The sequence below is a fragment of the Ixodes scapularis genome, unplaced genomic scaffold (genome assembly GCF_016920785.2).
Source record: "Ixodes scapularis isolate PalLabHiFi unplaced genomic scaffold, ASM1692078v2 PGA_scaffold2__306_contigs__length_199485367, whole genome shotgun sequence".
Classification (NCBI taxonomy): Eukaryota; Metazoa; Arthropoda; class Arachnida; order Ixodida; family Ixodidae; genus Ixodes; species Ixodes scapularis.
Genome location: NW_024609857.1, coordinates 139,532,511 through 139,550,522, shown reverse-complemented (window position 1 = coordinate 139,550,522; position 18,012 = coordinate 139,532,511). Strand labels below are relative to the sequence as shown.

General features: G+C 48.5%; 2 protein-coding genes across 2 annotated transcripts in view; both read left to right on the top strand.

The window, feature by feature from the left end:
- LOC115327698 overlaps positions 1-18,012 on the top strand; it is a 132,704-nt gene that overhangs the window by 39,571 nt on the left and 75,121 nt on the right. Inside the window, exon 2 of the mRNA XM_040210919.2 lies at positions 4,605-4,701. The gene's annotated coding sequence lies outside the window, so the exon portion shown is untranslated. The remainder of the gene's footprint in view (positions 1-4,604; positions 4,702-18,012) is intronic.
- On the top strand, positions 428-2,023 carry LOC120840414 (tigger transposable element-derived protein 6-like). The gene is made up of 2 exons (XM_042291559.1): positions 428-1,061; positions 1,416-2,023. The coding sequence occupies exons 1-2, from the start codon at positions 428-430 to the stop codon at positions 2,021-2,023; spliced, it is 1,242 nt and encodes a 413-aa protein (XP_042147493.1).

The following is an 18,012-nucleotide window of genomic DNA, read 5'->3' as shown; positions in this document are numbered from 1 at the left end:
TGGTCTATATCGAACACACGAAATTTTAAGATCAATATTCATGAGAAATATACTTTCTATAACGAACCACACATCGGTTATATCGAACTGCGAGCGCCCGCTACCGCCCCCGTGGAGACGCGCGGGCTTCCCTGCAATGCACAGAGTGACAGAGGACAAGAGAAAACCAAGAAAAACACGATGGCCCTTGAGAAGATGAGTCACAAAACCGACTGCGAACGCCCGCAACCGACCCCCGCGGAAGCGCGCTGGCTTCCCTGCCATGCACGGAGCGACAGAGGACAAGAGAAAACCAAGAAAAACACGACCCTTGAGAAGATGAGTCACAACACCGCAACCGGCCCCCGCGGAAGCGCGCTGGCCAATGATAGAGCAAGCGTGCAATGACGTTCTGATGACATCATCCTGCAGCCGTACCAGGCCGGACATGGCTCTTTTGTTCCTAGCGTTTTGCCGAGGAGGCTCGTTGTTCTTTGTGTCCTTCCTGTTCCCGCAAGAGATGGCGACCAAGGTGCGTTCATCGTTACCGTTCTCTACCAAGGTGGAAATAATCCGGCGCGTTGAACGCGGCGAGAAGAAGTCAGAAGTCGCCGCATCCTTCAAGATCGCCAGAAGCACGCTGAGTACGATTCTGAAAAACAAGCCAGCGATCCTGCAAAAGCCCCGAGATCGACCGAACGCCGACGGAAAGCGCATTCGGGCGCCTGCCTTTGACAGAGTGGAAAAGGCGCTGTACGCGTGGTTTTTGGATATTCGCGCTCGAAACCTTCCAGTTTCGGGCCCCATGTTACAGCAGAAAGCAAAAGACTTTGCCTTTTTGCTCGACGTTCAAGATTTTAGTGGCGGATCCGGATGGCTTCAACGGTTCAAGGAACGTTACGACATCGTCGGCAAAGTTGTCGCCGGCGAGAGTCGAGCAGTCGACAATGAAAGCGTCAAGAAGTGGATCGCCGAAAACTGTCCAGCAATTACGGAGCAGTACAGGCCCTGCGATATTTATAATACCGACGAAACCGCACTGTTTTGGCAGCTCCTACCCAGTCGGACCTTGGCACGACAAGGCGAGAAGTACCATGGCGGCAAGCTGAACAAAGCTAGAATTACGGTGCTCCTCACCACGAATATGGACGGGAGCTCCAAGCTTACGCCACTGATCATCGGCAAGAGCAAGGCCCCTATGTGCCTACGGGGGTGTCGGTCTCTTCCAGTGAAATACACTTCAAATGGAAAGGCCTGGATGACAAGGGTGTTGTTTGAGGACTGGCTGCGCGACTGGGATGAGAAGTTGTCCGAGAGTGGCCGCAAGATTTGCCTCTTGCTTGACAATTGCTCCGCGCATCACTGTGGTGCCACGCTAAAAAACATTCAGCTTCGTTTCCTGCCCCCTAATGCGACATCGATGCTGCAGCCGCTAGATCAAGGCATCATCCGTGCCTTCAAGCAAGGTTACAGGAAGCGTGTAGTGGAGCAGCTGCTCACCAAGCTGCGTGCGGGAAAAGAACTGAAGATTGATTTGTTGGGTGCTATTGAAATGCTTAGCCGTGCTTGGAGCGACATCGCGCCTAACACAATTAAGAATTGTTTTCGCCACGCGGGACTGTACCTGGATAACGACAGAGCAAGTACTGAAGAGGCAATCGAGGTTACGGATGACGACTTAAACGAGATGTGGAGAGACCTCGGCCGTCTTCCCGACGCGGTCCCGGATGGCGTGGAGCTGGAAGATTTTCTCGGAGTGGATGATGATGTCGCAGTGACCAGCAGTCCTTCAGACAACGAAATTGTCGCCGAGGTCGTGGCGGCTTCAGCAAACGACGACGACGACGAGGCAGAGGACCCAGAGGCATCTTGCCCGACGCTTCACGAGGCGCTTGCAGCGACGGAAGTGCTCCGTCGCTACTGTTCCCAGCTTCAGGGAAGTGGACTAAGTCTGGTAAACCAGCTATCTCGCGTCGAGGACGAAATTTTGAAGGACGCAGTAAAAGCGAAGACGCAGGCAAAAATTACCAGCTTCTGTCGGTAATATCAAAAGAACAGGTAATAAAGACTTCTCTCTGTCGTAAGTGCCACGACTTTTTTTTCCTTCTCAATTTTACGGAATTATCGTGTTCATTTATTGTCTGTTACCTAGAAATTTTCGGGCTTTCTTAGATGATATGTTTCAATATTGAAATTTATTGATAGAAATATGAATACATATGTTCCATCATGAAAGCTGCCTCGCGATAACACGGCTCTGAGCGCCGGCGTGACGCTCGCTACGCTCGGCAGCCATCGCCGCTATTCCGCGCGGTTTCCTTTCATCTCTCTCGCTTTTGCCGTCCTCACGAAATAGCGATATTTGCTATAACGAACTACTTGATATATCGAACTAAAATGCGTGTCCGATGGAGTTCGTTATAAACGGGTTCGACTGTAGCTCTAATATTATTTTTTGTCCATTCCCTTATTTTTACCTTTATATAGGTTCCTTCTGTTTAATGGCACAGTCGATGGAGTAAATTAAGACTTAAATAACTGCAACAGTGGACTGAAGCTCAAGCTTACATGTCTCCCAGAACAGATAATTCAAAGAAAATTCGTCCATATAAATGTAGAACTCATGTTTTTAAGTGTTTTTTTTTCTCCCGTGGTCAATTCATGTCTGGAATAAATTACCTAATGAAGGTTGTAGAAATTTCAATGTCAGAGCTGTTTCTTGAGAAAGTCCAGTCGTTATATTTAAATGTCATATTCAAGTGTCTCTAAAATCTAAATTTGTTGTGTGTGTGTTTTTTTTTGTTTTTTTTCGTGTATAACGACGTTTTATATTTGTTATAATTTTTTCGATCATGTATACTGTTTTTTGTCTGTCCCCCTACTGTAATGCCCTTTTAGGCATTGTAGGTATTCAAATAAATAAATAAAATAAATGAAGTATTTTTAAGACATATTTATTAACATGGTGATTTTTCTAATGAAATTTGACATGAAGCCAGTTATCAATGTTCATTAGCAAACAATAAGAAACTTTGTTTTTATCTAAATTAAGAATTGCAGTTTCATTACAAGCTTTAGAACTTAAATGAAACATCAGTCTGGGCACTACTTGGTTTGTTAAAATCTAGTTACAGCAGCTCATACAGTCCTTCGTGAGTCAGCATCTTACTGCAGTTTATTGCCACACATACCGGTACCGCGAATTGCGCAGTTGATGTTATCCCCGTCGGACATCGCATGATTGATAATCGTGCAACGTCCGACGGAGGTGGTCGAGGTTTCGGAATTTTTATGTTATAAATATTCGGCAAAAAAAAAAACAAAAAAAAAACGGGATGGGCGATTTTTCGGGTGCGGGCGTCCATACGAGATTTTGTGGTATACTGCCAGTTCTGTATTTGAGGGATTCAAACCTGCTGTGCACTTGATGCCAACAGAGGGTTGCAAAGAAGTGGGAAGGAAAAGTAGACATCATATTTTAGTTGCTCAGGCCAATGCACAAATTTTAGCATAATATTCAAACTGGTATGATTGTAAACAGTGTGCACTTATGCTCCAAAAGTTCCTTATGCTGCTCCACAATGGACCTTTGGCTGCTCTAACAGGTGCCCCAAAATGACTTGGAGCAATTGCATCACAGTAAGAGACATTCTTGATAATGGGGTTGGTGTCTGCTAAATGTAGCGAGAAATGATTGCATGTGTAGCTCCAGCAGAACCTTAAGTCCGCATTGTGCACAATTCTGACTTGGTGATTTTTTTTTTTGTTGCAAGAAGTGAAGGCATCTCGACGAGACATTTTGGCTCATTAGCATAGTGGAAAAAAGTCCCAGTTCGTGCGTGCAGCTCTTATGAGTGATTCATTTTTTTGCGAGCAATTGTGACACCAAAATGGCATGCAGACCAAGGTACCAAAAGGTGCACACTACTATATAGCTGCCATTTTGTACCAAGCCCTTAGAACATATTTAAGAGAATCTATGTACAAAGGATGAATCCTTAGTTTTATTCTAGCCAGAAAAACGTTTCATCTTTGAACAAACTTTTGTGCTAAATTTTGAAATAAACTACATAGCACTTCCACTGTGCGACACTGCTGATGCATACTGATAGGTGTTTCTTTTCCTTTCTGTGCGAAACAAAATGCAAGTAGCCTTGGATGCAGTCTGCTAACTCAGTGAGAGATGAAGAAACTGGTGATTGTGTTTTCATGCTGGATCACGCCTTTGGCATGTTTTGACGCTGCATATGCCTGAAGATTTCCTAATTTCAATTCATCACTGCTGTAAAGTGATAGTCTTGCCTGGGAAGAAGGCTTAGATGGTTTTCCTTGATCAAGTTAGACTGTTTCCTAGCTCTTTTATTGCACTATGACCACTAACTGTCCGTCAAAAATTGTATGAATATCAATGGGTAAACAAACCTAGACCAGAGTTCATTTTGGCTCTCAGAAAGGCAACCATTGATGTGCTTGCTATGCTGTTTTTTTTTTCTTCTATGGCTTGTACCCGGTTTTGTGTAACTAAATTGTTGTCTTACCTGGATATCGTATGGGAGTTAACATGACATTGCCAGTGTCTCCGTAGTGCTTCTCTACCATGGCATTGACACAAGCTTTTCTTGCAGTCTGAGTGCCCAAGCTGTGACTCTGGACCCGCTGGAATTGGCCACGTTCAACCTCCTTTGCGACCTTGCCTCTGCCGTCAACTCCCCGGGGAGTCAGGTACCGTGACTTGGAATACTCTTGACACGCTCCAGGCAGGACTCCTGGACCAGTGGCATTTCAACCTCACTTTGGACACTAGCAGTTCAGTGTTTCCAAGGGCTTTTGAAGAGTGCGCTAAAAAAAAAAAAGAAACCGAACTGCGTGGAGGCCTGTGATCTCCGTACATGATTTTGGTGTGCGGGCACTGAAGAAGAGGTTTTCCCGTTAGAAAATGTTAGCATGTTTCTGGTGCTGACACTGCTGGCAATGTCAGTGGCACGGCAACCTTGTATAACATAATGTAGGCACCTTTCTAAGTTTGGCTTTGTAGGTGGTGCCCTTTTAACAATAGTAGCGTCGTCTGCTTTAGTGGTTCTCAACCATCGGTGTTTCACGGACCCCTTGTGGATCGGTGGTGATGATGGAGGACCCCGTTCGCGTAAGGGGAGGGGAATGGTATAGGTTAAATGTAATAATTATTTATTAAATGGATATATCTAAGGGCTAGAGTGAAGTAGACCTCTCATATTTACGCACACACGAGAAAACTCGCCCTAAAACTGAAACATTTCTCGATCTGAAAAAAAAGACAACTTTTATTGCCGGGCTTGACTGATGAGGCAGGGCTTCGCGGACCCCTATTTGATGGCGGTCTCTGCGGCGGTCTCTGCTGCAACCAGGAAGGTGTGTACATCTTTTAAGGACTGACCAGGTTACTGAGTGAAGACTCTCTGCTGCATTCTGCGTCTTCTTTCCCTTGTACCGGTCAAGGAGCTGAGGCTCGGTGAGGCGCTGGTACACTGGCAGGAGGGCAGTGGCAACATGGTTCGCCAGCTTGTACTTGTGAGCTTGCTGAGGCTCGCCTTGGGCTTCTGCTGCTCGATGTCTACACCAGCTCGTGGGTCCAGGCAGACAAAGATGGTGATGAGGTTCTCCATCTGTCAAAGTTATGTGATAGAACATTACCATCACCGCTCGCTGCATCTCGTCGACGTCAGGGTGGCTTCGTAAAGTCATGCCATAGTAGCTGGTGAGCCTTTGATCAGGTCCTGCGTCGGAGCACCTCTTCCGTCGAGGGGCTGTCCTTCTTGCCCTTGGTGATGAGGGCACGCAGAGCAGATCCCATCCTCTTCTGAGTGTGGTTGATTCAGTCTTCCTTTTCAAACGGAATGAAAACATAGGTTGCATCCTTGCTGAGGGCCAGAAAAGTATGGCTGTAACCGTCGCATACAATGTTTGTGTAGCGCAAATTATTCTTGTCTAGGGAACGTCCAAAGACAACAGGGCCACCTTAGCTTCCATGCTGCCCGGCTTCACTTCACTGTTCCTCTGACACTTGTGCGACTGCATCCGCTGGCTGTAGGCCTTAGCACCTGGCTTTCGGCTTGCTGCGCACCCATACAAAGGTTTGAAAGAACCATAGAGTCCACCACTAACCCTGTGTAATATTCAATCACGGTACCCACACCAATGTGGGACGTGTGACTGCGCGTCATTCATGTGCCGTCATATACCACAGTCACATTCTCTGTGAAGGTTGGTTCCATTTCGTTGTACACTTTGCACACAGCATCTATGGCGTCAGTGATTACACCTGCTGCAGCTATATCTGCGGCAGGGCTGAACTTGGACTTGAGGTACCCCTGGAATGTTTTGTGTTACATCCCCCATGTGACTCTTTCATAACTGACCAAAAACCTGTCAGTGCAGTTGCACCCCTGCCAACACTCTTTATGGCCTGCATTGACTTTAAGTTCACCTCGAAGGCCCGGGCGCCTTCTTGTGGCGGTGATGACCACTGGTTAGCGACAACGCCACACGTAGAATAAGTTAGAAGCATCTTCACCGCCAAACCAAGCCTTGTTCCTTGCATGACGGTGACTCCCGGCTGCAAGCACTTCGGGCATGCTGTCTCGCTGAGGAGCACGTTCAGTGCTGTGACCTGAACCACCAAATACTTGTAGGATGGCTCTGCACCCGTGGGTTTCTGGCCTTCGCCGGTTAGATTCATTTTTTGCTCAGTTACCGACACTGAACTCAATGACTCGTGGACTGCAGCAGTGCACTCGAAACTAAGTTCGGTTGTAAATGCACCTGAACGGTGCGATCGGTGCTTGTAGAGGCCATGTCTTCGACGCCAGTAACAGGACACAAAGTGCTAGCCATCCGCAGCAAACTGCGCTTCAACAAGACGCGCCAATTTGAAATTCGGCGCAGGGAGAAGTTTTTTTTACTTTTCTTGGCCATTGGGGATTTCCGCTTGCGCTTGCCGAAGCGATGTGTCGTCCCATACTTCTTTTTAAAAGATCGTCGATCCATGATTGCGCGAAAAAGTCAAAGCGGGTGCAAGAAAACAGCATAATCCGAAACAAAGAAAAGCACTTTCTGCGAGCAGGTGAAAAGCGGCAGAAGAGCATACGCTCTCTCAGACACTGGCGCCGCCGGCGCTGTTGCTAGGGGCAATCACTTCGCCGGCCAATGACTGAGCGTGCCCCACCCGCTCGCGCGGACAAGGCCAATCAGATGGGGAGGCTTCCTAATTTTTGTGTTTTATGGCTTACTTCGCATTCGAAGAGACGGTAGATGTGGGAAATGGTAAGATGATGAAATGCGCTTTCCATAGATACCAAGATGACCGCGACCAGTAGCGCCGTCTCGGAAAAACAAAGGTTTGAAAAACATGGATTTTTCAGATTTCAAGCAATATTTCACTACCTGACCTCATATAAGTGATAATTTAGCGCACTTCTGGATAGTTTTCAACAAAAAAGCTTTGAGATGGCGTAGAGGAAGACCCATAGATGAAGTAAAGACTCGTCCTTCCTGGAACGATGCTTGTTTTCCCAATCCGTGTCGTTTCCCTCGGGCTTGATCAGGACCGGCTGATCGTGGAATGCTGTGCGGCGCTATGGGTGTCTGCCGTTCTTTTGCAGTCAGAAACCGGAGGACTTGATGGACGTTTTATGATAAATATATTTACAATGGAGCGCGAAAATGGTACAGGGGCTGTCACGCTGCTGCTGCCGCTTGCGGCAGCCCAACGCCAATTATAGCGCCTCGGCGCCAAGTTCTTTGCCGCGCATGGCAAGGCTCTGTCCCGCGAGATAGAATACGCGGGGACCTCGGGACCGCAAGAGGATGACGACTTGCTGTGCAGACGGGCTCGTTCAAACTCCACGCTCACACGCTCAGTCAGGGCTTAAGACAGTGCGCCAGAACCCGCCCTGTCCAATGAGGGTTTAATTTGAATCCCATTGGGCATGGGCCCCGACACCCTCTCAACCAATCGCACCAGAGACCATTGCTGTTGCCGAGGGGGCCATTAAGGTCGGGTCCTGCAGTGGAGTGTCTAAGCCCTGACCTGTTTATATTCCAAGGAATATCTACTGGTTCTCGGTTTTGGCGAGAACCGCAGATACGTGCCTCGCTGGAAAACATTCTTTCACCGAGCGTGGGCAGAAGCCTCCTAGGACACCAAAGGCACGCCGGACCCATTTGTGCGGCTGGGGAAGCCGTTTCACGGAGAACCCCACGATACTAGGTCCACGCCGGCGCGTTTACATGAGCTGTGCCCGGTGCCCTTGGGCAGAAGCATCCAAGGACACCAAAGGCGTGCCGGACACTTTTGTGTGCCCGGAGGCCCCCTGCCCTGGGTGAGAAAGGGAATAGCCCTTGGGGCGCCCTTCATGGTTAGCTGAAGTCGGGTAGACTTGACGAGCTGTCATGTCTAAACGAGGGGACAATTTGCGGCATCCCTACATGCCCCCCCCCCCCCCCCCCCCCCCCCCGAAAACTGCTATAGGACTTTTGGACTTGCCAGCAGTTACCAAGACAGGAAGGAATAGCCACAGCACTAACATACAAACACACTGCTTAACCTCAAGCGAGAAACAAAACAACAAAACACCTGGCTTAGAATAATCAAGCCTGGCACCTCTAGCACAAATTGCTAAATAAAATTGAGAAAAAAAGGACAAAACCTCTTACTATACTCCGTTTCTCAACTGCCCTCTTGCTGACCTGGATCGCTCGCAACAACGACACCATTGGTGCCGCAAAAGCTTTTACAACCAAAATATACCAAAAAAACAAAAAAGCATTGACAAAGCATGGCAAATCAACATTCAAGGAAAAACTGAAAACGTATGTTGAACATTGAACAACTCTGGAACGTTCGCTTGCACAAAATGACCACGGCAGTGATCGCCTCCCGACCTGCCCACGGCTGACACCAATCCTGTATAGAGAGTGATTAAGCGCTCCACTGCCACCCTGCAATCACTCCACCCCCAGGCTGTTGAACAGCCTAGAGAGCACGTCTGCATTAAGATGTTCCCTTGACTCCTCGATTCTTGCCATCGGCGTCTCTCGGTCCTCCGGGCCAAACGCCACGCATTGCACTTTGGAGTTGCCGGGAGCCGCGGGCGGCCTCCCATTTCTCGCCCGCAAACATGCTGTGGCTAGGTGTGACGGGCTGTCACACCTGTAGCATGTCTTGCTACCAAACTTATTTGTTAAAGGCGTCGAGCCCCTAAAAACTTTTTTTCCTTCCAATTTTTATGAAACCTCTCCTTTCCGGTCACTTTTCGCTCCAGAAAAAGCGGGAACGGCACCACGGCACTCGGCCTGCTCGTACAAGGCGAGGAGGTCTGTTATTTCCGTTCGATCAAACCACTCCCTTCCTTTCTTGAGGGTTATGTACTTGAGATCCTCTGCTCCAACGGACGCTTTCAGTTGGTCCGCCACTAAAAGTGCCTTTAGTTGTTCAAGGACTCCATGCCTCGTGCTTCCACGTAGTACGTTAGGTAGCTCGGTAGCCGCGTGGCAAATTGTTGCCAGCTTTCATTCTTTCTTTTTGAGGATAAGACAAACCGCCTGCAGTACTTGTCGGGCGAGAGTCGCAGCTCTTTTATCACGGTCTGTCTGATACGTTAGAACGAAAACTGGTCCCTCTCCATCCGTGAACAAATGTAACTGTGCCGAGCCACCACGAGTGGGTACACTAGGTGTGCCTGAACCACGTCTGGCACCTCGTATCTCACAAACAGACGCTCTACTGTGTCGAACCATACTGGCACCTTTTCGTCAGTTGGAAATTTCGGGATGGCTCCGTGGAGCATTCTCAAAAATGCCTGAGTGTTTCCCCATTTCTGCCCTCCTGACCGCGATTGCCTGCCAGCTCTCTCCCTCTCCACTCTTCCGCACTCAGCTCCGCGAGTCGGATGTCCAGCTCGAGCTGCTTTGTTTTTTCTCAAGCCATCTGGGCGTCCAACGAACTCACCTCCACCTCCAATTCCTTGTCGCCAGTTTTACTAGTGCCTGCCCCACTCCGCCAGTTATGCTTCGCCATGCGGCTGAACGCGCGGGTGTCAGTCGGGCCCGGTGGTCGAGTGGAGTTCACGAAGGTTGTTGACGCCACCGAACTCGCGAGTCCCCGACGTCGATAACCGCACACGGAGTCCGTTCCCCTAAGTCCCGATTTCTGCCGCTGCAGGCTTCGGGCATTGACGAAGTCTTCTTGAGGCTGGCTTCTTGAGGGTAACCCGTTGATGAGTCCCGCGGAGCCGGTATACCGCTGGATCAGCTGGCAGCTGTTGTCCAGGTCGTCTTGAGCGCTTGTCGCCGAACCCTCCCACGCTCCGTACCAGCACCGTCGTCGTCGTCCCTCTGGCACACAATGTTGTCCACACGGCTGTCGACATCCACGATCCTGTTGGCTGCGCCAGTATAGATTCGTCCTTTCCGGAACGATGGTTGTTTTCCTGGTCCTCGTCGTTTCCCTCGGGTTTCGATCAGGATCGGGTGATTGTGGAATGCTGTGCGGCGCTGTGGGTGTCTGCCGTTCTTTGCAGTCGAGAACCGGAGGACTCGATGGATGTTTTATGATAAATATATTTACAATGGAGAGCAAAAATGGTACAGGGGCTGTCACTGCCGCTCGTGGCGGCCCAACGCCAACAATAGCGCCTCGGCGCCAAGTTCCTTGCCGCCCACGGCAAGGTCTCTATCCTGCAAGAGAGAATACATGGGGCCCTCGGGACCGCGGGATGACGACTTGCTCTGCACATGGGCTCATTCAAACTCCACGCTCACACGCTCGGCCGGGGCTTAAGACAGTGCGCCAGAACCCGCCCTGTCCAATGAGGGTTTAATTCGAATCCCATTGGGTTTCAACCCCACACCCTCTCGACCAATCGCACCAGAGGCCATTGCTGTTGCCGAGGGGGCCATTAAGGTCGGGTCCTGCGGTTGAGTGTCTAAGCCCTGACCTGTTTATATTCCAAGAAATATCTACTGGTTCTCGGTTTCGGCGAGAACCGTTGATACGTGCCTCCCCGGAAGACGTTCCCTCGTCACCGAGTGTGGGCAGAAGCTTCCAAGGACACCAAACGTGTGCCGGACCCATTTGTGCGACTGGGGAAGCCGTTCCACGGAGAATCCCCCGATACTGGGTCCACGCCAGCGCGTTCACGCGAGCTGCTCCCGGTGCCCTTAGGCAGATGCCTCCAAGGACACCAGAGGCTCGCCGGACACATTTGTGTGCCTGGAGGCCCCCTGCCCCGGGTGAGAAAGGGAATAGCCGTTGGGGCGCCCTTCACCGATAGCTCAAGTGGGTAGACTTGACAAGCTGTCATGTCTAAACGAGGGGGTGATTTGCGGTATCCCTACAGGTGCGAAATGTTAGACTTTCTAAACATCAACTTTTTTTTACATTTTCTGCGAGTTGATTCCCGCGTCCTTCGTTAAGTGGATCCTGAAATCTTGTTAGGATGATCTCCGAAAGCCAGGAGCCTGTCCGTAGAAGCAGCAGTGGAAAAGTAAGCTGCAAGAGCATCGTACTGCTTGAGTAAACGTTCCACTGCTGCGAGCAAGGACAGCCACCTCGTCTAACTTGGATCAAGCGGCTTGTGTGGCTTCAGATTGAGGAGGCTGTGGAACTTCTTGAACATGTCCCTCCTCTTTGGGCTTGCCTTGAAGTAGTTGTACTCGTCTCTGAGGAGATCCTCTACTACACGAGGAAGCTTGACACAAGCGTAGGATGCATGGAGGTAAAAAGAGTGACATAGGCGCTTCAGGATGAACAAGTTGGGGGTGTTTTTCTTGAACAGCATCATTAGCGAATAATTTGTACCCATCATAACACTTGCACCGTCCAATGCAAAGCCGACCATGTTGTCTCTGTAGGGCACTCCTGCTCTCTCAAACATGCCTATGAGGGCCTTGTAGAGCCCGCCCGCCGAAGCGTCTTCTACAGGGACGCGGTGAAAGAATGCATCCAGAATCCTGTCGCCCTCAGAAACCCTGGTCACGACACAGAGATGTTTGCAGGAGCTGATATCTGTCGGTTCATCAATCATGATTGAAAACTTGTTCCATCAGAGGAGATCCCATAGCTGGGACTTGCTCTCTTCACCGGTGGCTACCTTGGTGATTGCTGTCGTTTTCGTCCTGCTACAAGCGACCTGCTTCGCGATTTGAGAGTCAGGTGAAACTCGTTGCACGAGTTTTGGCAGGTGGTCCATGATGGTGAATGGCAGGTTGTGCTCCGCAAGAAACAGTCATTCTGGCCTCTGCTTCTTTCACCTGTGAGCCGAGTGTCATCCCTGATGTCATGCTCATTAGCGTTGGCTGATGGTGCAGATTTTTCTTGATTTCTTTGTTTCCAGATTTCATATGCCGTTCCAGTAGCGTCTTTCCAGCAATTAAATGCATGTCGCACGCTTTATAGTAGGCATAGGAGTTACCTTTTTTGTTGGGTCGGAGCTGTCCTTCAAAGTTCTCCCGTTCCCTTGCAGATTTGTACTTTTGTTGATATTTTTTCTATTCTGCCAGTCCCACTTTGGCACGGGTCAGTCTCCTCATTACTTGTCATCCTAGTGCTGTCGGAATATTTTGCATGGAAAGATAAAGTACAGCTTTGATGAGTTTAAAGATACGTGCTTTAACAAAAATAAGTTTGGCGGTCTGGAAGATAACTAAGCCTGTGGGATTTTGGAAAGGCAGCATGCAAAAAGAAAACAAACATTTAATTGAAAACTAGATGTTTCACTCTTATTTCATAGGAAGGATACTGTCCCTAACCAAACCGGGTTGTGTGGTGCGAGGCCTCGAGCTTACTTGACTCACCTTGGGACCACGCTCGGAACCGACGCAAGCCATCTGAATATCTCAATGCTTTAGTTCAAAAGCTCGCCAGATGTTGATGAATGGCCTAACTGAACCATGATTGGACCACCATGCATGAAATCAAACGCGCGCAAGAAATCCATCTAACATGTGAGCCAGGAGTCTGTAGCCACAGCTTCCACCGTGGTAAGGTGAAACTAGCGACACGGAGGTGTTGCGGCAGAAAGGCAAATGTAGGTTTGGGTCTAGACTGATTCACTAAACGCTCTTCATAGATGGCGCTGACGGTGGCGACGCTCTAAAGCCCCTTCATGTTTCAAAAGTGACGCAAGGTGCGTTGATGCACGAGGCTTGTGCATACCTGCCAACTCTTCCGAATTTTTCGTAAAATGTACGAATTGGGAGTAATTTTACGATTTTACGAATCTTGCTTCAAATCTTAGGAAAAGCATATTTTTAAAATTTTTTTTATTTTATTTTTATTTATTTTTTTGTTGTTTTTGTAACTCCGTTGTTGGCGATATCTTGCACCGCCACAAGAGGACGATAGGTACCGTCCACAGCAGCGTCGTAGTTTTTACTATCAGTCTATCCGGTGGCCACGGATCGAAAACCAATCCAAAGCTCAAAGCCTTTGTTCGTGTGTTCGGCGGTGCACGGGTGCACATTGGTTCGGCGTGCTCAGACGTTGTTGGGCCTCGTTGCTTCGGTCAGTTTCGAGGCGAGAAGTGCGGCGTCTGTGTTTGTTGCACGTGTAACTGTAGCATTCTCCTGGTCACTGTGGCTTCGCGGCGCAATGCCGAACTCCAAACCTCAAAAGAGGTACTTTCAGGCGTTCCTTAAGTCCTACACGTCGAAATTTCCGTGCTTCGTGCCGCCCAAAAGGTGAGAGAAGTTTGGATTCTGTAGCACGTGCACGTGTGATGTAAGCGTTTCGCACGCTGGCCAGGCTGACATTAAGCTGCACATCGCTTCTCGTCACCCCCCCCCCCCCATCATGGCGGCACAGCGCAGCACAGAGCTAGATTTCAAGTGCCATGTTCTTCCCAGAAGTGGCGTGCAGCACGCGCTCGAGCATTTCCGCAACAATGAATGGCGCCACTTTTCCCAGGATAGAGAAACTGTGATGCGCGCACCTGGGGAATTGCTCCCTCCTCTCCTGCCTCCCTCTCCCTTTTAATGCGAAAACATTAACTGTCTCATGGAGCGAGCTGACGTCATCACTTTGAAACGCCAAAGAGGCTCTTAGTTTCCGCCGCAATCCCAATAGGAGCGATTCGCCTTTAATTCCATTCGCTGGCGTGCGTTGACAGGGCTCCCATTGGCTGCTGCGCCATGGTGTGATGATGTGAACGGGACATAGAAGAAAAGGAAGAAAACATCACAGATGTGACGGCTCAGGCAAGCTCGTGCAGTGCGGTTTCGGGGTTGGACACAGAAGGAACGAACACGGCCAAGTAATGTCCCGGACGGACATCTGAGGCCCATGGAGGCACCAACCAGGCTTGCCGGGGAGCCACCGCCGGCACCGAACATTGAGCCCTCGTCATCCGGAAAACGCCTAGGGCATCCGAGGTTCCGACAACACCAGAAGTGCGGCGGCGAGTGAGCAAAACGCCCCAGACTTGACTTTGTGTATATATTTTTCGTGGTTACCATAACGTTATTATTCCGATCCTTTTCAAACAACCACATCCACCGTGTCGGAATCCTGAGTCCATACATCTTACCATCAGACATGGCCTCCGAAATCCCGAAGTGTGCGCGCGCTAGTACGCAGCAGACGACAAAGGGAGCGGACGAGCGGCTTGCATGCTTTCGCATTCACAACTCATAGGAAATGCCCAGATGTACCTCAAACGTATTTATTTTCACGTTCTCGTTTTTTTTTTGTTTTTTTTTCTGCGCTTGCTGGACGCTTTTGGTTCTCGGCGCCTCGCACTCTTGCGCGTGGCGCCGGATTGGCCAAGCGAAGCCTGCACGCAATGAAACAGAATGGGCAGATTTATTGAAACATACTTTTATTAGACACTTCTAAGTTGGGTGACATGCTTTCATTATCTATTCCCATCACCAGTGGTCGATCATGCACCCTTAGGTGGGCCAGCAAAAGAAAGTAGTTAATAAAGTCAGAAAATGATACACAAAATGGTACACACATTTCTATACCTAGGCTGATCTGTCTAAGAATTATTATAAAAGTTGTCCGAATGTTGTATACAGAGAAATGCGGAACAATGAAGGCACAAATTAACAGATGTGCCAGCACTCCTTCAACATTTCCAGGGTTCTTACAGTCATACATATATTCGCACTGCCCTATAGACAAACGAGGAAATACAAAGTGTGTAAATGAATATCACATCATTAATCTCTTTACACTTTTGGAAATCAGGTATGGAGGAAAAATGTGGAATATTGTTAGTGCTGCAAATAACCAACTTCACAAAACCATAGTAAGGTGGTCAGTTGGGCGAGTTGGTATCGAACGTGGTTAAAATTGCAGTTTTTCCTTCTCTCTCCTCTGTTCCTTTCTATTTGTGCGCAGTTTTAACCATGTTTACATAACCAGATCATCTTCAATGCGCTATTCACAGGGCAGTGGTGGAACTGCCACGCCATTTGCGCTAATCTGCGCCAAAATGAATAACCTGCTACATGCTGCTACAAAGGCTGTATTTCTGCACAATTTGTGCCATGTTTGTGCCAAAAGGAGCTGTTCTTGAAAAGGAAACAAAGCGCTGTTGGAGATGCTACTAAAAATAAAAAAAAGTAAATTTTTTTCCTTTAGGCACTATATGGGAAGAGTAGGGTTGTGCGAATATTCGACTTTTCAAATAGTAGTTTCAGATAATAGGCTATTTGATATTCGCTTCAAAATTAACTGCGATGTTCTTACTTTTCCAAGTGTTGATCATGGTGGGTTAGACCCCTTGAGTGCGCTTCTCCTCAAGCACCGTTGCATTGCAGAGAAGCAATACCTGCAGAGCTAACACCATATTCTTGCAACTCGGTTCGCCGCAGCAAAAATCATACCTTCAAAGTGGTATAATGCATGCACACATCTGGTGTATTAAAAAAAATGAAATAATGTGATTGTTGATATTTACATTGCAGCAAAATCTTCAAAATTTAACTGTCTGTTATGCAACGATATATGTTGGGTAACAATGTTCTAGCAATCTGTGTTAATTATTTGTGCTTTTTTATTTTTTAAATTCAGAATCGAAGAAAGTATATGCATATAGCAAGAATATTTATAAATCCCCTCAGTTTGGTATGGCTGGGCTACTTTATAGGTTTAATTTTGTCAAGTCTCATTTACTTGCCATCTCAATGTAGATATTGGACTTCCTGAGACCACAGTGTGTAGATATAGTTAGATTAAATTTAACAGAGCTTATAAGTGGGCAATTAGAAGCTTGGGAAGAACTTGTGCGAGTTCAGCTGAATTTTCGTTTAAGCATGGTGTAAAATCAGTGAAAGGCGTAGAGAATGGCGCAGCAACTATTCAATATTCAATTAAAAAATATTCGGCCAAAACCACTATACACTTTGAATTTGCTTCTAACCCAAAATCCATTATTTGAACATGCCTAACTACCACAAAGCAGAAAAGTCTGCATGGTTCAGTTTCTTGGCTTGCAAATGGCTCCGGCACAGCTGCCTCAGGCAGCTGTGCCAGAGCCATTTGCCTTTGCACTTGTGCATAGTAGGCATGGCTCCTGCACAAGTGCATATCCTCATCAAGGTATGGTACATTTTTGCTCGGCTCGGCAGCTTTAGCAGCGGTCGCAGCTTCTGAAACGGGCTGCAGCTGCCACTGGCGCACGTGCTCTGATCATGGCATGTCTTATTGTCCATGGACATTTCACCTCGAGAATGGCGCTACCACAACATAAGCAAGACACAATCCCATCAGGAGAAGCTGCTAAGAACAGTTTTTCTGGTGAGACAACAATGCCGGACATATTTACCTGAAATCCCTCATGCTTCGGCGACTCTTTTGCAACGAAAGCTGCTTGTGCCTTAGGCTCAGAGTTATGACCCCACCAAATACTAGGAGTGTCTGGTACTGTTGAGTAGCCCATGATGTTTGAAAGCGCTCCCTCAATTCCAGTTAAACAGGACATAATTTTTTGAAGGACAGAAGCAGAAACTCTGCCTTCACGTTGCTCCAACCATTGAGGTGACGCCGACTGCTCTCGTGTGGTTTCCTCAGTGGACCTACATTCTTCTGCTGGTAACTGAACTTTCTTAGCTTCCGTCTCGTTCAGGCCATGGTACATGTACGACATTTTTTCGAGCCTGCACACCGGTTGCTGGGTCAACATTTCCTTGTCTTCATCGTTCTCCTTTTCGCCTTCTCCTTCGGAGGCCGTGTCGGTGTCGTCACTGTCCGTCATGACTTTTAAAAGAAGCGTGTCTAGAACCAAGCTCTAAAAACAATGAAAACTTAGGATTAATTTCGTTTACACATCTTTGAGCTAAGGATAAAAAATTCCGAGGACACCTAAGCACTTACGAGTTGTGAATGCGAAAGCATGAATGTCATTCTTCCGCTCCCTTAGTTCGTCTGCGGCATACTGGTGTGGACGGCCACGTTTGGTAGTGCCGAAGTTGCGGCCAACGGCCGAGTGCGCGCTTGTGAAGTGGCCGCGCTGCGCTAAGCTCGGCTGCGCAGCCTCTCCGGTGTCTGCCCGTGCGGGCTCTGCGGGCTCGGCGGCCAGTCGCTCCCTCTCACCGACGGCCGGGTCACTGCGCTGCCATGGAGAGGGCTTCTCTGGTGGCGTTCCTTGGAACTATGCCAGGCAAAAGCCAATGGGAGCTTCGTTCCTTGAAAGCCAGCCAATGAGAGCCTATCCATCAGATCGCTGCTACAGACGACAGGCTTCGCTCCATGGGGTCAGGGGAGTTTAGGTGCCGTTTGATGCGGTTGCAAAAGCTGATAAACGGTGGTTCGCTCCATGGGACCAGTTCATGCTTTTTCATTAAAAGGTGTAAAATGGACATGTCTTAGGCAACAATGTTGAGGTATGTAGCCCCATGGCCAATGGCGTAGCCAGAAACTCTTTTTCGGGGGACTTAGGTGGCATGTTTCCAATTTGGGGTGCAGAGGGGCAGGGAGGGTCATAATGCATGTGTATATTATAGGGTCGGCCAAATTGGGGTGGGGGAGGGGGCTGAAGTCTTATAAGCCTC